The sequence below is a fragment of the Micromys minutus genome (genome assembly GCF_963924665.1).
Source record: "Micromys minutus genome assembly, chromosome: 27".
NCBI lineage: Eukaryota > Metazoa > Chordata > Mammalia > Rodentia > Muridae > Micromys > Micromys minutus.
The window spans coordinates 19,895,926-19,920,252 of record NC_137962.1 but is presented as its reverse complement, the minus strand read 5'-3'; the positions used below and the strand labels follow the sequence as shown (position 1 = coordinate 19,920,252).

Here is a 24,327-nt window from a genome sequence, read left to right as displayed (position 1 = left end):
ACTTCATGATGTCCACCTGTGTATGCCCAAACCACCCAAGGGAGAAGACGAGATTAGATACTCAAGCAAGGCATGGTGGTGTGTACCTGTAATCACAGCTCTTTGGGGAGACCAAGGCAGAAGAGTCAAGGGTCATTCTTGGCTATATGAGTTTGAGGCCAGCCTGGGTTACCTGAGATCCTGGGTCGGACATACACAAAACAAAACAGAGCAAGCCAGCAACTGACAGACAAGAACGAGGGCACAGCGACTTTATCCGTGGATGGATCTTAGTACTTTATTCACCCCTTGCCTGGGTCAGACAGTCAAGTCGGTGGCTGGAATGAGTTCTTTAAAATCTTGAAGTATGCTCAGCACTTATTATGCAGAAACAGCAAGGGAAGCAATAAGTTAAAAGGCCACATAAGTTATGAAAAAATAATATATATGTTCTATATTTCATGTCCCGTGGAAAAGGATAAATAGCCCGAGAGAAAGCAGCAATGAGCACCCGCTTCGGGGACTCTAGGGTTAATATATTGCTGGGTTCCTTTGGCCTGGAGGAGTTGGTAGGCTATTAGCACCTCCTGCAGGCCTGGAGGACCAGCGGCCTTGAGGCTATCTAGTCTGGGAGGATGAGATGCAAGGATGAGAGATGGGCTAGGAGAGGAGGTGAGGCAGGAGCCAGGACGTGGGTCTCCAGGATAAAGGGATGAGGAGGAGGCTGGTGGCATGGGGAGGCTGGCACTGCTGTGCTCCGCAAACCTCAGAGGTGAGAGCCAAGGCGGGAACATACTGATAACCTCGGCAGATGCAGAATGGCTATCTTGGGGCTTCCTGGACCAAATTTAGGTCTAAGAAACTTCCAGATCTTCCCAGGCTTTGCCTTCTTCATGGCCCACCAGAGGTAGGGGTGAGGTGGGGGGAGTAAGCTTAGAAGAAGGGAGGGGCAGAGAGGGAAAAATTGGTCTGTTGAGTGGAATGTCTTAGGGGATAGAACAGAAGCCCTGGGAAGTGAGGTTTGGGGGGCCTGGGCTGGAGGGAGAGCCCAGATTTTAGGATGGTGGCACAAGTCTGGAATGGTAGGGAGAGAAAGGCAAGGACTGGTGTCAGGCTCCTATGTCTGGCTCTGTTCCTAGGGTGTTGGCCTTGGCCAGGGTGGCTCTAAAGTTAGTTATGACACCTTAGTCCTAGAAGAGGGTACATGCAGGCATCTGGGCCACTCTGTGGCTCAGGCTTTTGTCTAACATATCGGGCCTTTCTTTCCTTTGTCCCCCAGTACTGTCAGATGTCTGGGAAGCCTAAAGGCAGGGAACCTAGGGGTCTTTAGCCCTCAGGCCCAGGAACACCATTTATAGGACAAAATCCAAGTTTTATGGGACATCATCCTTCAGCCTGGTCTATGTCCTGGCTAGTGGGCAAGGATGCCAGCCTCGGTTCTGAGGCAGAGGCAAGAAAGGCAAGGCTGAGGCAGGAGTCAGGGCAAGCGGTGGGCAAAAGTCAAGCACCTTATTAGAGCTATGTGGGAAGAGGAGCCTCAGAGGAGTGGAGAGGTGGCAGGCCCCGAGCTCCCCTTTGCCTTCCAGGACAAGCTGGGGACAGGAGGCTGGAAGTGGCAAATGTGACACCTCTGAACAAGGCTGCCTTCACTCCCCATCCAGAGAAACCCGCTGGGACCCACTTCTCCCCATTCAGTATTCCTCCCAACCCGGAGGCTCCAGGCTACGTTCTTGAGTTTAGCTTAAGCCGCCAGCTGCGGTGGAGGTGGCTCAAGGCTCTTCCTGGGGTTTCTGTCTTACTCGGAGGCCTCGGACTCCTGGGAGAGGTACTTCTCTGACATTTCAGTGATTTTGATCACTGGGCCTCTGCGGCTTTTCTTCTTCCGGGAGGGGGTCTTGGAGAGGCCAGACTTGGAGGCAGCTACAGGGGACATAAAGGGTGTGGAAGGAAAAGCTAGAGGGTTTGAAGGCACTTACATACTGCCCTTGGGGCCCCGGGCCCCCACACCCCATGTATCCCTTGGTTTCTGGGTGGGTGAACTTACTGGTTCTGCATCGGGATTGTACGGCACTGACCACAGTGGCAGAGGGCAGGTCCATCCTGCGGGAGGGAGATGTGGTAGTGTTAGGATGGGGGCTGGAGTCTGCTAAGTGCAGGGCAATTCCTGGCTGTCACTCCCAAGCCTGTGGTTGTCCTGTCCTGTGGACCCTGGCTAGCCTTGTCTCTGTAGTTTCTAGTCGTCAGGGAGCTGAGGAGCCATGGCTATTCCACTTTTGGCTCCTCAGACACTTGATAGTTCTAAGGGGAGAAGGGAGGAGAGTCTTGGTGTTTGAGACACAAACCTGGACTTCAGACAAACCAGGACGATTGCATTCTCTGCCCTTCACCCCTTTCTGCCAAGCATACGCAGTGAACATAGCTGAGCATTTAACAAAACAAAACAAAACACTGGATATCCACCTTAAACTTAAAAAAAAAAAAAAAACTTGGTGTGTGTGTGTGTGTGTGTGTGTGTGAGAGAGAGAGAGAGAGAGAGAGAGAGAGAGAGAGAGAGAGAGAGAGAGAGAGATCGAGTGCATGTGAAGATCAGACTGGTGGGAATTAGTTCTCTCCATCACGTGGATTCCAGGGATAAAACTCTTGTTGGGAAGCTTAGCCCTGAGTCATCTCTCTGGTCAGGTTCTTATAGCTTTCCCACCACAGGTGAGCCATGTTTATCTTTAGCCCATTTTCCAGCTGGGCAAACAGGCCATACAGAGCTAGATCCCAGTTTCAGTGACTGAGGCCAGCAGGTTTGGCTTTCAAGCCCCGCCCCGCCCCGCCCCGCCCCGCCCCGCCCCTCTCTCCTTTCCTCACCGGCTTTCCTCTCCTTCCATCAGCTTGTGGTAGGTGGCGATCTCGATGTCCAGAGCCAGCTTGGTGTTCAAGAGATCCTGGTACTCGCGCAGCTGCCGGGCCATGTCCTGTTTGGCCTTCTGCAGGGCAGCCTCCAGCTGGGCCATTTTGTCCTTGGCGTCCTGGAAGGCCAGCTCTCCTTGCTCCTCGGCCATCTTGATGTTCTCCTCTAGTTTCAGGCACTGCAGCCAGGAGGCCAAAGGGAAGGAGCAGTGAGTGGGCCAGGCCTGAGGTTGCCTCTGTCCCAGTGTGTGTAGCTAAGCAATGCTATTTCTAGGTATGGTGCGCTTTCAGGGAGCTCACATAAACCTGGGAAGTTTCACAAGCTACTACAAGGAGTCCAGACCAGAAGCTGAGATTTAGGCCCCATTCTTCCCCTTCTGTCAGATTGACTGTGCTTGGGCAGGAATGAGGGACCTGGTTGTGCATGGGGGTGGGGAAGTGCTTTCTGATGTCCCAGTAGCTCTGGGCACTTTACAGAGGGCGGTTCTGTATGGAAGTCACGTGATCCACAGAGCTACCCTAGCAGGCTGTTCCTTTTCGTTTGGCAGGTTAAGAAACTGAGGCCAGAGGCAGCATAGATCTACTCGAGGCCTTTCAGTCAGGTCTTGTGTGTACCCAGCGTGACTGACTGAGTGTGTCTCCAGGCCCTTCGGGAGTTTTCTCACATGGCTCTTGACGGAGACGATCTGGGACCGCAGCTTCTGGATACGCACATTGAGATCTGCAATCTCACAGCGGCTGCTCTGGAGGCTGTTCCCGAACTCCGCTGAGCGGGCAGCTCGCTCCTCAAGCTGAAAGGGTGTGGAAGGGGGACCGTAAGGGTGGCCTGCTGTAGCTCCCTCAGCATCCCACCCATTCCCCCACCCCCTCCAGACCCATGTTTTCCTGGTGTCATTTTTCTGGCTGTCCCAGGTAAGCTACACTCACACAGTGACTCCAGAAGATCCCAAATCAGCTTCCCCTCCTCCTGCCCCTGGAGCCCTGCAGAAACTGCGCCTCCCATTTTCCTTGCTGCCTGGGTTCTGCAGCACTCCTGCATATACTCCCTGCTGCTCCTCAGAGAATCTCAGGGCCCAGAGCCAGAAGGCCTCAGCCGCCTCCTGTCTAGTCCTTCCTGCCCCTCCCCCGCGCGGTCAGTCCCCAACCTGGCTCCGCGAATAGGCTTCTGCCTCCTCCAGGCTTCGAGCAGCAATGGCGTCATACTGGGCCTTCACTTCCTCCACGATGCCGCTCAGATCGATGTGGCAGCGGGTGTCCAGGCCCACGGTCACTGACACGTCCTTTACTTGGGCTGTCAGGTCTTTCAGCTCCTGGGAAGCACAGAAGTGGGGGGCTCAGGGCTGCTGCAGAGGACTTAAGGTCTCTCACACATAGTCCCTTTGTCCCCTCGGGAGATGATGCTACCTCCTGTGACTTCCCAGGGAGCCAGGTGGCTCTTACTGCTCCCTCTGCCTACCCATGTTCTCCCTCTGAGTGAGGGCAAAGGACCGGGGTGGCTCTGGCTTGCATACTCAGACTGGGACCCCTCCTTTTGGCTAGTTGGGAAGGTTCATGCTCCTGGCTGGTGTTGAGGTGGGGTGGGGGGCAGGCTCCCCTGCTCTCTGTTGTCTTCTGTGTCCTCATCGTGTAGGGGTCCCCAAGGAGCCTGGCAGGGTTATCTTCAGCTGCGGGTCTCCACATTTGTTGATGGAACATGGACGTTTCACTTGGGCCAGAGAGGGTGGTGAATGATGCTGGGCAGGGTGGGGGCAGGGGAACAATGCTAGGCAGGGTGGGTAAAAACTGCTCTGGACCTAGAACCAGCCGGAAGTAGTAATGCCTTCCTCCCCAAGGCCGCACTCCAGGCCAACAGTGTGGTCGCCACAAGTGCCCATAGTTTATCCTTGATCACGTGGGGAAGTGGAAGCACCTGCACGGGACTGGAGTTCTGCCCGGTCCCCTGTGTTTTGTGTTATAGCTTGGCACAGAGGAGCTAAGCTATCTATCTGTGGTACCAGGACAACTTTTTACTGTCCCAGCTGACTTTTCCATGGGAAACCTCAGGACTAAATAGTGAGCTGTGTGGGAACAGGGCTCTCTCAGGGACTAAGTATCGCTAAGAGCTGGGGCTGCTTCCTCTGGAGGTGCTACAGAGCTACTCAGGCCTGGGGTGGGGGAGGGGTGGGCTGTGTGTCAACAGAACATGGCTGCCATATGTCCCACAGACAGGTGAGTCTGCTCGCCACAGGAGGCAGGCTGGGAGCCAGAAGGTGGCTATGGGCGGCCATGGCTCACTCTATGGGTGTGTGGTGGCTGTGTGTGGCTGTGGCTCACTCTGTGGGTGTGTGGTGGCTGTGGCTCACTCTATGGGTGTGTGGTGGCTGTGTGTGGCTGTGGCTCACTCTGTGGGTGTGTGGTGGCTGTGTGTGGCTGTGGCTCACTCTATGGGTGTGTGGTGGCTGTGTGTGGCTGTGGCTCACTCTGTGGGTGTGTGGTGGCTGTGGCTCACTCTATGGGTGTGTGGTGGCTGTGTGTGGCTGTGGCTCACTCTGTGGGTGGCCTGTACCTCTGCCTCTTCTGGCATTCACAGACCCCTGACTTTGTTTAGGTCCTGTGTCCCAGCTCCAGCTGGTGTTTCTGGTTGCTGACAACCTCATTCCCTTTTAAAACTGAGTCAGGAGGCATCCAAACAAGAAGGGTGAACGGAAGGTGGGAATTGCTACAAGTCTTCAGTTGCTCATTTCATTTTTTTTCCCCCTTACAATTTTCTTATTGAAAATGCAGAACCCCAGAGGCTGGAGAGATTGCTCAGTGGTTAGAGCACTGGCTGCTCTTCCAGAGGTCCTGGGTTCAAGTCCAAGCAACCACATGGTAGCTCACAACCATCTGTAATGAGATCTGATGCCCTCTTCTGGTGTGTGTTTGAAGACAGCTACAATGTACTCATAAAATAAATAAATAAATCTTTTAAAAAAGATGCAGAATCCCCTGCGGTCTGACTTTTATCCTGTGCTGATGCGCACGCACCAGACTTGTAAGTTTTTTCTCGGCTTCCTAGGACAGCTGGCACTTGGATCTGGAGGCCTGCTTAGGTCCTGATTTGGCTCATGGCAGGACCCCAGCCTAGGGACTAGGAGCAGTGGGGAGTCTTTGATTGATCTTCAGATGAATGAATATAAGTCTTTGCGTATAGGAAGGCTGAAGGCGCCAAGTGGAATCAAGCTGACAGTCACCACAGCCCCATTGTCACTACTAACATGGCTCCCTGTAAATGGGCATCTGCTAGGACAGTTTTAGAAACGTGTTTCTGGGACTCCCCTGGTGGGCATGCTGTGGAAATTGGTGAGTGAGGATCACCGATATGGCTCCACACCCTTCATCTCAGGCCTGACTTGGCATCTGGCCCATGAAAGCCCAGGGCCTGGCTAGGAGATGCCACAAAGGACAGGGATGGCTGACGCTGATGGCACCTTTCTGGAAAGAAGCAGGCGAGGCAGAGTGAGATAAACAGAAGCAGGAAGTGGTGTTTGGAACAGCTGTGTGCCTGTTCAGACATGCTGTCCCTCTGGGAAAGAGGGTATAACAATGCTTGCTTGTGTGGTGAGGTGCCACCTTGGGGTGGGCCCCTGACACCCCGAGTTGGCAAGAATTGCGCCACAGTATAGTTTAGAGTTTCCCTAGGGAGCTGAAGTTGGAGGAGACTGCTGTCTAAGTGTCTGTCTCACGGCGTTACCCCCTGGGGGCACTGAGGAGACAGAGACTCTCCCAGGATAACCAAGTTTTGCATGTCTCAGAAGCACTGTATTCTAAATGCAACCACTTTGGACTCATTAGGTGACTCCAATCAAGTTTTTAAATGCCCTCAAGTCTCCATTTCTCATCCATAAAATGGGTGCCAGACAGAAGTAAAAACAGTTAATGCTTTTAAAATATTTACTCCATAAGAGACGTTATTCTAAGTGCTTTAGGATCTGTTAAGAAATAATGTCTGGGCAGAGAGTTGGCTAAGTGCCAGGCAAGGCTAAGTCCTGAATTTGAATCCCCAGAGCCCTCGGAAGCTGGGCACCTTAGCGTGTGTCTGCAGTACTTCTGTTCCTAGAACGTTTGAGGTGGGAGGCAGAGACCAGAGTGTCCCTGGAAGATTGAGGGCCACCTAGCCCATTATACTCTGCTTTGAGTAACAAAATAACATCAGTCTCAAACAAGGTGAAGGGGGAGGACTGACAACAGGGGTTCTCATCTGACCGCCACGGGCATATACCTACAGATGCACACACGCATGCACACGCATGCACACAGGCACACAAGCATACATACACTCATGCATGTACCCATACATGTGCATGCACACACACAATAGTACAGTGTAGTAGTATTGCTTCCTATTTTATAGTTGGGGAGATTGAAGCCTGGAGAGAGAGAGAGAGAGAGAGAGAGAGAGAGAGAGAGAGAGAGAGAGAGAGACCTGCTCTGGCTGGCTCCCATAGTTGCTGAGCCAGGTTTTAAATCTGGCTGCTCAGGAATCTGTACTCACTCCGTCGTTATCCAAAGTCCCAAGTTTCCAGCAGCATTAACTGAGGGTTAGTCTGGAGAACACTCGGCACAGTACCCAGATGAAAGTAAACGATCAATACACAGTAGCTAATGCCACCGTTGCTGTGGTTGGCACAGGTAACAAGGCTGGGATATAGACTGCCAGGCAGAGCAGCCTGTTCTGGGCCTGTTTCCCTGCCAAAGCCATTTAGATGGGGTTGGCGCCTCTACAGCCTCCCAGGAGACTGGCTGCAGGGGGCTCTCAGCCTGTTCTGCCCAGATCTCCCAGGACCCAGGGCTTCTGGGTGTGCCAGGCAGCAGAGACTAGATATGTACAGATCCCATGCACACCACAGAGCTGCCCAGAGGGTTCTACTCAGCTGTCTGGAAATGGCCTCCTAGGCACCTAGTTGTGTGCTCCTTGGTGTTGGGGAGAGAGGAGGGCTCCCCCCACCTTTTTTGGAAATCTATAGGATATTTATAGGATATCACAAGGCTTTTCTGATTGGACCCAAAATTGAAACTCAAGAGTCCAGGCCTCCGAGAACTACCCATAGTCCATTGTGTTTTCCTGTCGTGAGAGGGAGCTGTGAGCTCTGTCTCCCTTTGCTCAGGCCTGCTCTGTCCAGGAAGGGAGCTGTTGTTATCAGTGGCCATGTACTGGCTGGTTTTGTGTCAGCTTGACACAGGCTGGAGTTATCACAGAGAAAGGAGCCTCTGTTGAGGAAATGACTCCATGAGATCCAGCTGTGAGGCATTTTCTCAACTAGTGATCAAGGGGGGGTGGGCCCAGCCCATTGTGGGTGGTGCCATCCCTGGCCCAGCCCATTGTGGGTGGAGCCATTCCCTGGGCTGGTAGACCTGGGTTCTATAAGAAAGCAGGCTGAGCAAGCCAGGGGAAGCAAGCCAGTAAGTGACATCCCTCCATGGCTCTGCACCAGCTCCTGCTTCCTGACCTGCTTGAGTTCCAGTCCTGACTTCCTTTGGTGATGAACAGCAATGTGGAAGTGTAAGCTGAATAAATCCTTTCCTCCCCAATTTGCTTCTTGGTCCTGATGTTTGTGCAGGAACAGAAACCCTGACTAAAACAGGCCGTGAAGCACATGGGATGTGACTCACATGGCTGAGAAGAGATACTGTGAGTGAAAAGTGCTTCAGACTTTAAACTTTTTGAGTGTGTGTTTGTTCCGTTTTATTTTTGAGATGGGTCTCGCGCAACCCTCTGGCCTGGAACTCACTGTATAGAGGCTGAGGCCTTAAACTCTTGGTCCTCCTGCCTCTCTCTCCTCAGTGTTTGGATTATGCCCAACTCTGAACATTTAATAGGAGAGAGAAGAGTAAAATAGCCTACTAATATTTATATTGATTATGAATCAAAATACTGATATTTTGGATATACTGTGTTAAGGGAAATATGTTATTAAAATAATTTTCTCTCCCTTTTGGGGGAGGGCAGTACTAGAGGTTGAGTCCTAGGGTCTCCTGGTTCTGGGAAGCACCCTGCCAAAAAGTTATAGCCTAACCCAGCTTCCTGTTTTAAAACATGGGTTCTAGAAAACACCTGCATGTCTTAGACTTTATTTCTGACAAACAGCTCTGGCTTAGGAGCTCACTGGCATCTCTTTGGCAAAGGTCAATAGGCTTCTTTCTAACAGGGACACAGAGTAGATCATAAAGCCCGCATCCTGGTGTCCAGCTCACTAGCTACCTTGCTGCTCACAAAAATAGAAGAAAACTTTACTTTTCACAAAAGTAAAGCTGCCCTCCATGATCACCTGCTTCTCAGCAACCAAGTGGTGGCTCACGACCATCTATAATAGAATCTGATGCCCTCTTCTGGTGTTTCTGAAAACAGCTGCAGTGTGCTCATATACATATAATAAATAAATCTTTAAAAAAATGACCCCCATAGGAGTGGCACTATTTGAGAAGGATTAGAGGGTGTGCCCTAGTTGGAGTAGGTATGGCCTTGTTGGAAGCCATCATGGTAATGGGCTAACTTCTGAAACTGTGAGCACAGCCCTATTTCAATGCTCTCTTCTGTAAGCGTTTCCTCAGTCATAGTATTTCTTCATACCAGGGTGCTACTGTTGTTCTCAACTTACAAATGTGGAAACTGAGGCACAGAGAAGCTACATAGCTTGGCCAGAGTTACAGACATGCTAAAAAGGAGGAGCCAAAACAGAGCCCAAGAGCCCAGTGGAGTTCACAGGCCTGACTATTTGACAAGGGAGCCAAAAATTCTCTTTAGGCATATCTCTGGCAATGTTTGGTTATGGCCAGCCTCCTTCTGCCTGGCCCTCAGCCGCAGGCCCTCCACTTTGGCTTAGAGCTCTGAGTTTGCCATGCATTGGGTGAGCATGATGGAGCAAGGAATCTGAAGCATTGGCTCCCGATGCCAACCTGATCCACACCAAGCCAAAGGGAGCTTGGGCAGAGCCATCAACCTGTAAGGTTACAGCCTGGGGCTAGAGGACTGTGTGGGTGATAGGCTTTCCTGGGCTGCTGGTGTGGTCATCTGGGAGCTGGCCCTCTTACTGCTCCTGAGGGTGGGGGTTTTCTCTGTTATGTTCTATCCCTCAGCCACAGATGACTGTGAGTTCCATGGGATCCTGGGATGCTCAGCCTGATGGGAGAAAGGTCCACCCTCCCCTGCCAGGCTGGGAAGCTGTGTTCGAGAAACCTGTGTGGCCAATGGCAGAACCCTCCACTGTGGCTGTGACACTGACCTCTGCTCCAACCTTGGCTTCTTTGCTATGACTTGGCACCAGCTGCTGGCAGCATTTGGCTTTGGAGCCTGTCAACCTCAGCTGTGGCTCTCTCTACTTCTCACTAGCCTGCAGATGTTGTTTGCCAAAGATCATGCCTGTACCCCTTAGCCATGAGACAGGTGATATGGAAAGAGGTAGATAGACAGACAGACAGACAGACCATGGTAGGGTCAGCTGAGGACTTGGGGATAGATGGGACTATGGTTTAGAAGCACCTCTGTCTGCATTTGCCATATCATTTTAAAAGTTAAAAGTTGTCCTGAGTCCCACCATGAGTCTTCCCATCTTAGCCAAGAGTGGGAGAGGGTGAAGCTCTGTCCATAAGAGCCAGGAGAGCAGGGTGCAAAGGGAGCTCAGCCCAAGTAGCCTGTGTGGCAATGGAAATGTAAGGATCGTTGATACCCAGAGAGCACTTGGGAAGCTGCGATGTCCCTGGCTGGAAATAGTGACTTGTGTTTTCTCACCTGTTCGTAGACGGTTCTCATCAGCTCTACGAAACCCTGCAGGCCCTTGAGCTTGGTTTCCAGTTCAGTTCGTCGGAGACACTCAGCATCCAGGTCCTGGAGTTGGGAGTGGAGGTGAGGGTAGAGACTAAGAAAGCCGGGGCTCAGGGTGAGAGTTGGGTGGGACAGCTTCAGAGGATGGGGATGATACCCAAGGGGAAATCTGCCTCTGAGTCTGGAGAAGGGGGCAGGCTGCTCCTGGGCCTTTCTGTCTGTTGGTCCCACAGCCCAGGTGCCTGAGGGCTTTGCTTAGATATCAAGGTGAGTGGGTGATGCTGGTGATAAGACCTGGGGGTCATGGTGGAGGGAGGGTCATGGTGGAGGGAGGGTCATGGTGGAGGGAGGGTCATGGTGGAGGGAGGGGCATGGTGGAGGGAGGGGCATGGTGGAGGGAGGGTCATGGTGGAGGGAGGGTCATGGTGGAGGGAGGGTCATGGTGGAGGGAGGGTCATGGTGGAGGGAGGGTCATGGTGGAGGGAGGGTCATGGTGGAGGGAGGGTCATGGTGGAGGGAGGGGCATGGTGGAGGGAGGGGCATGGTGGAGGGAGGGTCATGGTGGAGGGAGGGTCATGGTGGAGGGAGGGTCATGGTGGAGGGCCCTTGGCACTGGATGTTACCTTCTTCAGCTGGACAAAGGTAAATTCCAGGTCTGTGCGCTTGGAGATCTCATCCTCGTACCTGTGGAGAAAGCCATTCTTTAGCAATGTTGTAGAGTTGGGATTTGGTTAACTGTTCTCTGAGGGGTCCAGGTGTGTGTTAGAGCTCCGTGCTCTGTGATGATTAGAGAAAGTGACCATTCTGGATGTGGAGGCATATGTCTAGAATTCTAGCACATGGGAGGCAGAGACAGGATTTTGCAAGTTGAGGCCAACCTGGACTATAAGTTAGTTCTAGGGTATTCAGGGGCACACTGTAAGGCCCTGTTAAGACAAAAAAAACCAAACCAAACCAACCCCCCAAAAAAAAGATCAAAGAGGAAAAGTGGACTGTGCCTTTGGTGGACAGTCTCAGACTCTACTGCACAGTCCTCCGGGAAGCCTGGGCCGTGTACTCCTTTCATGGTGGCTCCTTTCTCTCCCCACCCAAGAATCACCAGTGCAGGTGGGCCACGCCTGTGGTCTGTCCTCTTCCAGCACCCAGTTCATTCCTCTTGTTAAACCCGAGAGTCTTGAGGAGAAAAGACCAAGCCCATGATTGTCCCTTTAAAGCAAGCTGCATTTGGGGGTGCACGCAGCTGTCTGTCTCACCCTCAGTCAGGATTTGTGAGCAGCCCCTGCTGTGTCCTGAAGTCCCTTTTGTAGGAGAGAGAAGGTGCTCACAGGGGAGGGAGAGTCAGTTGTTATATGTGGTTTGAAAGAGGCAATGAAAAGGAAGGAACAGGGCACACACATTGTGTGAACGGAGTCCCATGCAGTTTGCATCAGATCTAAGGAAGGCACTTATTCTTAATTACAAATAAAAACCTTAACTTACAAGGACTTACAGGGGACAAACAGGGACTTAGACTTAACCATCCTAACTGCAAACAGAAAACCTTAACCTGCAAAGCACATTGTTCCTGGTTTGGTCTCCCCCTAACCTACAGAGGTATGCTGTTCCTATTTGGTCTCACACTCTCTTCCCCAGGCCAACCTCTTCCCTGCAGCCTTTTCTTGTTCCTTGGCTTCACTAGAGAGTGGGACACCATCTTAGCTTGTGACCCCCAAAGGGAACCAGGGAGAGAGATCTCCAGTATGCATAGTGGCGGCCAATCTCTCCCAGCTTTCCTTACTAAGGCTTCCTGTGTCTAAGTCTGTCTATCTCTGTCTGTCTCTGTCTCTCTCTGTATGTGTGTAGGCTGACAGAGCCTGCCTGCTGCTATTACATTAATCTGTGGCCTGTCCTGCCTGTCAACCACACTCCGCAAAGCTTAACTCTCTTCCATGTTGCTTCCCTCCTGTGTCAGGCTCACTCTGGGTTTGTAAAAAGGATACGGTTGGGCAGGGGCAGGATGCTTTGACCCTTCACTTTACCCTCTTCTAGTTAAGTTTTGGCCCCATCTCTCTTCTAGGTAAGACAGTAGTCTTGGTCTTGTCAGGTGGATGGCATCTGCCAGCCTCAGATGTCTGTCCTGGCCCTCAAGGACAGCCCCAGTGGATGTACATGGAAGTGGGTTACTTTCTTCTCTCCTTTCCAGGAATGCCTGACTCAGGGCTCTAATTACAGGTGCCGGCTGCCCCAGTCTCTGACCTCCTGCTAGGGCAGTGCCATGGTGGCTCTGCCAGCCGACTGGAACCACATGTCTTCTGGAGGGGACTGGACCTAAAGATGGCAGTGTTCACAGGACACCAGGGTCTCTAGATCTTGGGGGAGGGGCTGTACTTCGCCTTATCCTGTCTTCTAGAAATCTGTGAGGTTCTGTCAGGGTCATGTGGGGTTGGACAGGGGTCATGTATGCTTCAGGGAGAACAAAATGCTCAGAAGTTCTGATACAGGTGTGTATATGTGTGCAACAGGCACCACCAACTTCTTTCCCCAGTGCTCCCTCTCTTGCGACCCTCAGAGCTTCCAGCTGGGGAGGACCTCAGGGTCTTGTGACAGAGGATTCTGAGGAGTGCTGGCTTCCCTGAAGGGTAGCTACAGAACTTAGATATGCACTTCACTTATGTCTGTGACCATGGGCATGCCATGAAGTCCCAATGTTTGCTGTAGATTGTCACCTAGCATAGCTTGGACCTCTGCTGTGGATTCTGGCACTTCCACAGCCAGGCTTCTGGTGGCCCCGGGGAGAGTAGGGCTGGCTTTCTGAGTATCGTTTTTTTCACCCTTTAGGGTTGTCTGAGTGAGGCATGCTTCTTACTGGAATCTGGGAGCCCTTGTGAAATTCCCCCATCTGGGGGCTGAAGCCAGTGAGGTCCTCATTCTGCTCCCTCTAAATGTAGGTAGCTGGTTAGCACCCACATTTCCCCTGGGTAACAGAATCCATCAACCTCGGGGAGGCATCTGGTGGGACCCCTGGGTGTCAGGTCCCTGGTCAGCCCTTTCTGCCCTTTCTGTCTCCTGGGCAGCCTCCTTGTCTGCTTCCTCTTGAATTCTATATCATTCTGTCTCCGTCACTGTCCTACCTGTTCTTAATGGCTTAGAGACACCTCCTTGGTGGCTGTGTCCCCTGAGAAGGCTTAGGAGGTCCCTAGTCCTCACTGAACACTGGTGGAGCCGCCTACCCTATGAATGTGACCTTCACTAGGGACAAAGGGCCCTAGCTTCTAGAGTGTTTCAGACAGACCCACCAAGTAAGACCCACTGGAGACTTGGTGAACACACACACACACACACACACACACACACACACACACACACACACACTTTAAAGGCTGCCTCCAATAGGGAAAGATAGCAGGAGATTTGGGACTAGAGGGAATCTATCTAGGTATCCTGCCTAGGACCTCGAGGTAGCCTCCTGGGAAGGCCAATGGTCCAGCAAGAAGCCTAGGGCTTAGCATGGGTTCCAGTCTGGGGCTGGTACCCAGACTCCCCAAGGCTCTTGGTATTTGCTCCCAGCTTTGGTGTGAGCTGGAAGAGCCCCTTCTTCAAAGAGGTGTACACTTGCTTCAGTTTGCCCCAGCCTGAAGTAGATTCAGTTGTCCCTCAGCCACACATCAACCAACTTGTGCAGCTCTGCGCTGTCCCCGAGTCTCCTGTGGGGGCTTGGGCACCTTGCTTCCTCTTGCTGGGCCTTTACCTTGTTCTTAGTGACTAGGAGAGTTAGACTAGCCAGACCTTGGGGACCTCTGCAGGTCTCCACCCACTGAGGCTCAGGTAATATCTATCTTCTGTCCCACCTCCAATCTGTCACCAGCTCCTGAACCTGTTCTCAGACCCTTTTTTAGCCTGTCACACCCTCCCCCTTGTTTATTTCTGGGAGCAAGCCTGAGCTCATTATCCTGCAGAGGCAAAGCTCAGCTCCTCCCTGTCCGGGCTCCACCCTACACCAACAGCCTCGGCTCCAGCCTTCAGACCCCCCAAACTCCTGAAACCCCACTATAAGACGTATTCCCTTCTTCCCTCCCCAGAGGAGATCAGCCTGAGCCTAAACAGCAAAGCAGACAGGACGCAGGTCAGCGCTTAGGTGACAGCAACCGGTGGTGCCCGAGAGGGACCCAGCTGTAGGACCCCAGGGATGCTGTGTTGCTCTCTCACAGACACTGAAGGTGGCGGCTTTGTTTAGTAGTTCCTGCTGTGTGCCTCCTATGAGGCGCTCAGACCTATTAGAGGGCAGCAAGATGGGCGCTGCCCCTGGTGAACAATTCACTTATGAGTGACCAGATGCCCATATGGGTTTCCTAGGATTTGGGGGTGCAGGGTTCTCTGGGAGGGGTGACTTATATGAAGCTTCAGCTCAGGAGCCTGGGTTCCTAGGCAAACTGCCCTACCCTTTGCTCTGCTCTGCCTAGCTGCCCCTAGAATGCCGGTCCTACCTTGGGTCGGTAGGGTGTAGACCACACTGCAGGACAGGGACCAGCTATGCTCGGTTCTTCAGGATGGGGTGGGGGTAGCCCCTCAGGAGATCTGAGGATGGACTCAGTGTGTGTGATGTCTTTCTACTCAGCCTCAGCTGCCTTGTCCTGGAGGGCTTACCCACTGCTTGATCTTAGAGGGTCACCTGTCCTGAGCCTCTCCAGTGCTTCTGCCTTCCTAGGCTATCCAGCTCTTCATTTCTTGCTCATGGCACCTGAGGTTAGTATCAGTCACCACGTCCACTCAGAGTCCAGTCAGTAGGCCTATGCTTGGCTGAAGCCACAAAGCTAGGGGCCTGGGACAAGAATGAATACTTCCTACTTGAATGCCTAGGCTGGGCCTGTGACTACTGGGTGGCGCTTGCCCACTTCTGATCATCTGTCCCCCTGCCGCGATGCCTAGTGGCATTCCCTATAGGGGTTTGCTGCTCTATGAAGATAAGCCCTGTCCTGTGTGTCTGCTGCCCACACTTCAGTGTTTCCTCTTTTCTGAGACCAAGATCACATCCAAAGTGTGCCGCAGAGCCCGGCCTTTAGGTTGGTTTGCCGGAGGCAAGATGTCCTATCCCAGGGTAGTACACAGGAGTTGGCATGCATGCAGGCTCAGGAGAGGCTGCTGGTGCCAGACCTGTGTGGTGCCTGCACCCAAGGGCTGAGCTGTAAGCCAGTGCGGCTGAAGCTTGGTGGATCATAAGGATCAGAGCTGTAGGTTTACGATACCATACCTGCAGTATTTACACATGTGATGTGCTCAATAATCTTATCTAGAGAAGATCAATGTTCTACCCTGCACTTCCTCCATCTCTACCTCAGGTGCACCCCACCTGAGTCTACTCTCAGCCCCTCTACCCCTGGTTATCAGCGCGAGACCTACCTGACACGGAACTCCTCCACCTTCTCCAGCACCTGCAACAGGTTGGCCTCCAGCTGTCCCCGCTCCTGGCTCACTTTACGCAGCTCCTCCTGCAGCCGGCCCTGGAAGGTCTCATAGTGGTGGCTGAGGTCGAAGGTGGCTGATCCCTGGCCCTGCAGGAAGCTCCATCGAGTCTCCAGCAGTTGGTTGCGTTGCTCCAGAGCTTGTACCTGCAAGAGCAGGAGGGTACTGAGTCGGACATCGGGTGCCACACTGTGTTCCCTGGACGGGCTAGGGGACCCCGGGGTGGGGCTCCCTGTCACAGGGCAGCTCATCTGTACACGTTCACCGACACTGGCTCCACTCGGTAAGCAAAGCCACCTCCAGTTCTTGGCTGTTGAGTTGAAGATGCCGAGATAAGAACGGGATAGAGGTGGAGACAGAGGCTAAAGGCTTCCTAACCTGGGCAGGGCCTCTATCCGATGAGGGAGGGGGGCAGGGGTGTGGAACGCCTGCCCATCACAGGCTGGTGCAGGCCTGGGAGAGCCCAAACATAGGGGCACGGGAGACATCAGGGTTCTACCCCCCTCTCCTGTGTGGCAAACCTGAACTCATCTGGCCTTGAGACCCAGTGAGGCAGGCTTGCTCTGTATTTTAGTGTTAATCCTCCTGACCCAGTCTTGCAGATCCTTTGAGCCTCAGTTTCCCCAGCTAGAATCTGAGGCTGATGGGCACTGCCCGTCTGAAAAAGCTGTTCCGGGCAGGAAGTGGGAATGAGCTCGGGAGAGAGGTAGAGGTAGCTGCCGGTGTGTTGTGTGCTGCCAACTGTGCACCAGGCTGGTTCCAGGTGCTTCCTGTTCCAACTTCTTTGAGGCAACACCCTGTGGAGCGGGTGTTGCTATCAGCACAATATCCAGAGGGGGGCATCCAGCCCGTGGAGCTGTGAGAATTGCCGGAGGTCACCGAATTAGCAGACATTGGGAGCCAGGCCTGGCACCAGGAGTTTTGTTTGTTCGTTTTGGGACAGGGAGGTCTCATGTGTTACCAGCACTGGAGCTCATTATACAGGTGAGGGTGACCTTCCGATTTCTGGTTCTCCTACTCTGCCTCTCAGGTGCGGGAGACCGCAGCTCCTGGTTTGTGTAGTGCTGGGGTAATGTAATGCATGCTAGGTTGTGTCCCCAGTCCTGCGCCGAGATCATTAATTAACCACTATGATGTGCCTCATGTGGGTTGGGCATTGCTGCCCTGGGGCCCAGGGCCCTTCTGAAGGGGGCTTTCTCAGGGTGGCCATAAGAATGGGGACCTGGAGAGCTCTGAGCCCTGTGGTTTCCCCCAAGCTTTGGCTGACCTCCTCTCTTTTCCATCACCCTTGGAGAGTCTCTTGTTTCAGTGGGTGGGGTTAAAGTCATCTTTAAGTCTGCTAAAGGCAGAGAGACTCCTCCCTGTGATTTCAACAGAGGCACCTACAACCTCTACAAACCAAGGCCCCCAGAGGCTGCCTACCTCTGTTCTAGCCTTGGTTCCCACCGAATCGTGTGCCAGCATGATGGACTTGTCCTGGCTTTGTCCTCACCCTGCCTGTCCCTTTGGGGGTCCCTGCCTTCCTCCATTGTATGTATTCTCTCTGTTTCCCCTGGAAGCCCCCACTCCCACCCCAGCTCCTCATGTACCCTCCCTTTTAGTCTGGGAGTCCTGGGTGGTCACAGAGGCAAGGGCTGGCTGGGCCATTCCTGAATGGGAGGGACCGCTCTGGCCATGAGGATTCGGTGCTAACCGGATGGTGACATGCTGAGGGCACTGGCCTTGCTCCCAGGACCACAGCAAAGGAGAGCTTTGGTAATTTTGTTTCTGGAAGGGAGGGGAGCGTTGGATAGAGGCACAGACTGTGACTTTGGTGAGCAGTCATTCTCCTGTCTCACACCTATGTCGCTGGGAAGTTTCTGTATGACATTGCCTTAAACCTGTGCCACAAGCAAACTGGTTTAGTCAGGCTGGAGGTCAAGAAGGTTTTGCCTTGCGCGCGCTTTCTCTCTCTCTCTTTCTCTCTCTCTCTGTGTGTGTGTGTGTGTGTGTGTGCGTGCATGCATGCGCACGTGTGCGAGTGTGTGGGGGTGTATCAGCTCACTCCACCTTCCCTTCGTTTTGACAAGCAGGAGTCCGTGTTTACACTGAGGGTGCGGTGAGAGGAGAGACGTGAGGCTCTTACCTCCACCCATGAGCAACAGAAAAACCTTTATACCAGGAAGTCCTTCCCTTAGTCTAACCTCCATGGGAAGATGCTATGAATTGAGCCAGCCAGTATGGGTAGAGAGCATGTGTTCTTGGGAGACCAAGCGTATACCCTCTGACTTCCATTAGCCTTGGGGAGTCTCTGGCCTCAGTGGGTGAGGATAAAAAGTTATCTTTAACCATGGCCTGCTAAAGGTAGAAAGACTCCTCCCTGTGGGAACAGAGACCTAGGGAGGGCCAGTAATCCCTGGTCTCAAGAAGAGCCACTGCATTTTCTTCTAGGCATGTCCCCCTGCCCTATGGGGTACAGTGTCAGCTTTGGGGGCAGCTTCCAGAACAAATTTCTGGTTTGTTTACCTCCTTACTCTGCAGGTAGGAAACTGAGGCTGGGAAAGTCAGGGAACCAGTGCAGGCTGGACAGGACATATGGTGTGAGATTTCTTTCTTTTTCTTTTTTTTACAGGGACTCCAAGTCACTTTTTGGGCTCTTGACTGGGTCTGGTATGTACCTTGGGGAAGGTCCAGCTGTTGAGTCCACAGGGAGACACTGACAGGGTCCCGATGTGCTGGGAAAATGTTCAATCCCAGCTTTACTGGAGGAGCACAGAGACCTGCAGGAAAGCTGGCCAGTGTGTGATGCTAGTAGGGCTGACAACGGGGACATCCAAGACCTTTAGAGCTGGCATGACCTACCCTTGTCTCCAGCTGTTCACATCTGGACTGTCCTCTGGGCTTGGGCAGTTCTCCCTCAGCATCCCAGCACCCCAGAGCCCCAGCACCCCAATGCCACAGCACTCCAGCGCCCCAGCGCCTAGGCTGTCTCTGTGTTGGAGCTCCCTGCAGCAGCCCTGATAGAGAGAACGCTGCCCTCCAAGGCCTCTCTCATCTTTCCCTGTGCCTGTGGCCTTGTTAGTACCCCACTGGCAGGAACACAGGCTGATGAGGCCCAGAATCCGAGGCACAGAGAGGATAAGTGACTTACTTAAGTAAACACAGACTATAAGGGAAGCAAGCACCACAGGGTTAGACCTCTCTGCCGGGCTCTAGAGGAACCGCTCCCTTCCCTTCCGCACACAGTGGCTTCTCAGAGGGCCCTCATCTCTGCTCAGTGCTGCAGCCCTCTTCTGGGCCTGGAATCCATCCCCTGTGCTTTCTCTGCCTGGGCTGTGCCTACCCTACAGGCCCTTTCTACCCTTCCCCTTCAGGCCTGGGGTATATGCGATTGGAAGAGGGTAGCTAGGTCTGCGAACTCCCTGGACGGGGCTTATTCACTCTCTTGATCAGAAAGCTTGCACCATCTGCTAAATGTGCCCTACGTACTTTTCATAAATCATCCCATTTGATTCACGAGCCCATTACACAGATGTGCACTGAAGCCCAGAGAGGTTTAGCGGTTTGCCTGAGGGTTACACAGCAAGCTGGCGGTGGGTCCAGGATTTAAGCCCTAGAGATAGGGTTCTAATGCTTTTTTAGTCTCTCCCGGGTTCTCACAGCCTCTGCTTAGCATAGGGCTCCAATAACAGCCCTGGAACCCAGTACCCTACAGTGGAGGTCACCCCATCTCAAGGCCAAATTTGAGAGCCAGGAAGTTCGAGTTCTGTTAAGGACCTTCAAGGGTCTGAGTCCACGACCCCGACGGTGAGGGATCCTTCCCTGGGCCCACACCTACGGTTCCCACCCCGTGCCCACGGCAGCGGCACAGAGTGACATCAGCATTGGCAATCGTTCGATGGAGAAAAGCCACCCATGGGAGCCAAATTACATAGTTCAGCGAGGCATTCCTTTTAAGGGATTAGCCAGGTTTGTCAAGGAGCCACGTCTGCAGGGCCTGCCTCCCGGGCCGTGGGTCCCATCGTGTAGCTGTGGGAAGGGCTGCTTGCTCCTCCCCCAATCTGGGAGCCTCGGGTGTAAATGAGGAGACTCTGAACCAGTCAGATGAAGCAGGGAAAGACACCATTTCTGCTTCAGATCTCTGTCTGTCTCTTTCTGTCTCTCTGTCTCTGTCTCTCTTTCTCACACACACACACACACACACACACACAGAGAGAGAGAGAGAGAGAGACAGAGAGACAGAGAGACAGAGAGACAGAGAGAGACCGAGAGAGATGAGTTATAATGTAAACCGTATCAGTCATTGGCTCTGTGACATGGGTAACACAATGAGCCTCTCTGGTCCTATTGCCTCATCTGTACATCTGGGAAAACAATGGCTCTAGTGACGTCAGCACCGGCTCACCACCACCTTGCTACGTTCCCGTGGGGTTCAGTTCACACGTGCCACTCTCTTCTTTCTGCCCGCCTGTGCATTCCCACAGCTCAGGACCCCAGGAATGTGCAAGGGTTTGCAGAGTCAGAAACCAAGAGGCCGATAAGGACTGGCCAGGGTTCTCCATTCTTTCTTTACAGTTAAGGGATCTGAGGTGAACCTGCGAGGTGCCCTGTGGTGCCTGGCACACCAGCATACAGTTCCGTCAGTGCGGCTCTGACAGGCGGAGCAGGGCTGGGAGGGTTGCTCACAGAGGCTTCTTGGAGTGGTTGAGTGGGCACAGGCTGGGGAGGTAGACAGTACTTCCTGAAGCCCTAGGCTAGCTGCAGGTAGAGAGTCTAGGAAGTGCGGGGGCTATGTTGTTAGAGGCCTGTTCCTTCCACCTTGGTGAGGATAAAGCAGGCCAACTGTTGGCTGCTGGCTGGATTCTGACACAGTCCTCTACATTCCTTTCTCCTGACGAGCCAAAGTTGCATCTTTACTCATGCAAACTCCATGGCAGACTCCTGCCCACCCCACACCCCCTTTGAACCTGCCAGCAACAGTGGCTCTATGGATGAATGGGGAAAGCCAGCAGGGTGGGAGGAAGATGCTTCTGGAACAGAGGCTTGGGGGTCAGGAGGGCATCTCCCATCCAACCACCTGGGCAGAGGTCAGCAGGCTACCCCTTCATAGGCCTTCCTGAGAAGCACCCCTTGATTGCCGCAGGGGTACTCTGACCCCTCCCACCCCAAGCCAGGTGGCATGCCCTATCCAATAACCCTCAGAGTCATCCCCTTCCCTGCAGACACCAGGATGTATCAGGAGTTCCTAGCCCATCTCTGCAGAATTAACCATGCTGTATTCCTATTGGCTGGGATCAGGGGCGGGGCATGATGACCGATGCTCAGGGAACCACCAGCCAGTTCTCCTGGAAAGCCTGGGGCCCTTCTGTGTTTGGTACCCTCTCCCACTGGGCTCACCTTGCCAATCAGGGAGGCAAATTTATCATTGAGGACCTTCATCTCCTCCTTCTCCTGGTTCTTCTGCTGTTGAACAGCTGGGTCCACCTTGAGGTCCAGAGGCACCAGCAGGCTGGGGTTCACAGTCACCTTGGGGATGATGCCAGCTGGCCTACAGCTTGTGAGGCTTCGAGAGCTGAAGCCAGGCCCAGGGAGCCCACAGCTGCCCCATCCTGAGGTCCCAGGCTGGGGACTGCCCGCAGGGGTCACCTCACAGCCACTGAGGCTGCTGAAGCCAACGACGCAGGAGCGGTAGGCCATGGCAGCCCCCCCTGGGCCTGGGAGCTGGAAGGCTCACCAGTGAGCTAGGGAGCTTTGGAGTTGGTGGCTGGCAGCTGCCTCCTGTCACATCCAGGGCTGGCTGGGGACTGAGGCGAAAACACCTGTTGCATAGTGTTCATTAGCTACAAGAGGGCGGGACTCTTCCAAGCCAGACCAACCTGTTAGTTAGATGATGTGGATCCTGCCCCTCCCCCCGGTACCACAGCCTTCTGCCTGCCCTACAGGGGCTGTGCCTTGTTGAAGGGGCTTGTCACAGTCCCCTGCAAGAGGGACCTGACTGAGGACGGGGCCCGAGCCTGGGCTGGCTGGGTGGGGCAGGGTGGTCAGTGCCAAGAAGGCAGAGTTCCGAAGGAAGGAGCAGGGAGAAAGGCGGGCAGCCAGCCACAGATCTCTGCATACCGGAAGGCTGACGTATCTGGGCTCACATACTTCTGGAAAAGATGAGGCAAGTGTAGCCCTGAGCTCTAAGGATACGATGACTGCTCTGGGCACCGTGCCAGGCAGCCATAGGAAAACAGCCCCTTTATCTGTCAGTGTCCCCTGCTACTTCCCCCTCCCTTCTTGCCTTCTCTCCCTTACTGAGGACCAGCAGAGCGCACCCCGCTGACTTAAGGCCTGCGGGAAGCACATGACCAAGACCGAGAGCTCTTGGTTTTTGGAAATGTGACATTGGGTTGCGTGCGAAGTCAACTTGGTTGCTCTCACTGGTAGAAAACCTCAGCTCTGCGGCTGGATTTTACCTTCATCTGAAAAATGGGCTGAAGGTCTTAGTCACAAGCAGAGTAGAGGACCCCTCTCCAAATAGCTGGCCTAGCTTCAGAGTCTCCAGGGGCAGAGATGGCCTCTGATTGGTGGCCGTTCTGTCCCCAGGTGTCAAGTTCCTTCTCTCTCTCTCTCTCTCTCTCTCTCTCTCTCTCTCTCTCTCTCTCTCTCTCTCTCTCCCATTCCTCCTCACCGTCTACCTGTACCCCTTCTAACTTCTTCATGGAAAGTCTGGTGCAGAAACTGGCATCAAGGTGCCCAAGGAACTTCCAGAAACGACAGAGGCTCTCAGCCCAGGGATCAGCCGGGGCCTGCTCCTCCTTGTCCAGGGATGGCTTCCTCTTACCCACCCTGCTAAGTCCAGTACAGCTTTCTTGAACACAGAGAAAAGCATGTCTGTAAAAACCAAGGGAAGTCGGCCCCTGAAGAGACTGAGGTGGTTACAGATCTTAACCAGGCATGCTGGCTGAGCCACGTGACATACGCCTGCCTGGGGTCGAGGATCTGCTGTGGGTGAGTGGGTCCCCAGGACAACGTATGCCCTACTTCTGCGGCATGCTCTGTACCCCACTCAGCAGCCCGGTGTCTCTGGAATGGCTGCCTCAGCCTCCCACCATCTTCGACTGGCCTGGTATCTGAATGGCATGTGGTCCATACCCTCCCTGGTCCTGAGGGGTCAGCCGGTGGCATCTGCCCTCAGTATAGCCTGAATGGTCTCTCACTCCCCACCACAGCCTTTGTTTAAGGTCCATGCTGGAGTCACCATCCTCAGTACAGAGGGTGGGGTGATGTGCCTGGTCTCAGGACACTGGCTGTCCATGGTGACTTTGGATGTCACAGGGAGGGCGGGAGACAAAGAACGAAGCAGGTTTTGTCTCCTTCTTGTTGGCTTTGGTCAGGTCAGTTCCTCTTAACGCTCAGTTCAGCCTGTCACATCCGTCTGATTTTGACAGGTGCTTGGTAAGCCACGTTCCCTCCCAGCTGGCATTGAAGCATTTGTCTCCAGGAGCTTTTCTTGGGGGTGCTCTGGCCTCCCTAGAAGAACAGCAGACATGGCTGTGGGGTGGGACATGGGTGCTGTCGGGTGCCTCCCTCTGGGCTCTGTGCTCTCTTTGAGTGCTATCCGTAGAGGTGTCTTTGACTGCCACAGCTGTGATTGTCAACAACAGGAACCACAGGGAAAAAAAAAGCCCCAATGAGTAAGTCCTCTCGTGACCCCTGCCTTTCTCTGACTTTACTTCCTTCTCCGCATCCCTGAGACACATTTGAACAGGTCGTCTCTGACCAGAGGCTTTCCCTCAGCCAGGGAGGGCATCTACCTTTGCTGAGCTCACACAGGACCCTCTCCAGGCCTTGTTAGGAACCAGGACCCCAGGGACTGAGTGCTTATCAAGTCCAAGTCTGTGGTAGTCAGGGCAGGATGTGGGGAATATTGAGTTTCACTGGAGACTGCCCAGGTCCTCCTTTTTGGATATGCTCCAGGCATGCATGAGTCTGGGCAATGTCATCTGGCAAGGGTATGAGGATCTTTGTGGCCGTCTGGGACTCTGGAGATGTCCTTTATCACTCCTAGTGATCTGACCTGTCTCCCTTACTCCCACTTCTCCCCCGAGGTTTTCTGTTGTTCTCTCTGGTCTTCCCTGGCCTGTCCCTCATGGTTAGGGAGGAGAGTTGTCTGTCTGGCTGGTCTTATAGGAATGACATTCATGTCTAGGTCATAGTTTCAGTGTCTCTTCCCTGCTTTGCTCTCTTTGGGAGAGGCAGGCTGTGCT

At 53.5% G+C, this 24,327-nt stretch overlaps 1 protein-coding gene across 1 annotated transcript; it reads right to left on the bottom strand.

Moving 5' to 3' along the window:
* Window positions 1-963: 963 nt before the first annotated feature.
* Window positions 964-21,788, bottom strand: KRT80 (keratin 80). The gene is made up of 9 exons (XM_080939605.1): window positions 21,473-21,788; window positions 16,034-16,242; window positions 11,281-11,341; window positions 10,625-10,720; window positions 4,023-4,187; window positions 3,543-3,668; window positions 2,836-3,056; window positions 2,024-2,079; window positions 964-1,899 (listed from the first exon to the last, which is right to left on the bottom strand). Exons 1-9 carry the CDS (start codon window positions 21,770-21,772, stop codon window positions 1,775-1,777), a joined length of 1,359 nt encoding a protein of 452 aa, XP_080795731.1. The 5' UTR covers window positions 21,773-21,788; the 3' UTR covers window positions 964-1,774.
* Between the last annotated feature and the right edge of the window lie 2,539 nt (window positions 21,789-24,327).

Bases quoted from the DNA above. Each gene is read 5' to 3' on its own strand.
- KRT80 (XM_080939605.1), bottom strand. From the start codon at position 21,772: ATGGCCTACCGCTCCTGCGTCGTTGGCTTCAGCAGCCTCAGTGGCTGT. The intron at 3,669-4,022 runs GTTGGGGACTGA...ACACCCTTTCAG, and splicing joins AAGCCTATTCGCGGAGCCAG to CTTGAGGAGCGAGCTGCCCG. The intron at 1,900-2,023 runs GTAAGTTCACCC...TGTCCCCTGTAG, and splicing joins ACAATCCCGATGCAGAACCA to CTGCCTCCAAGTCTGGCCTC.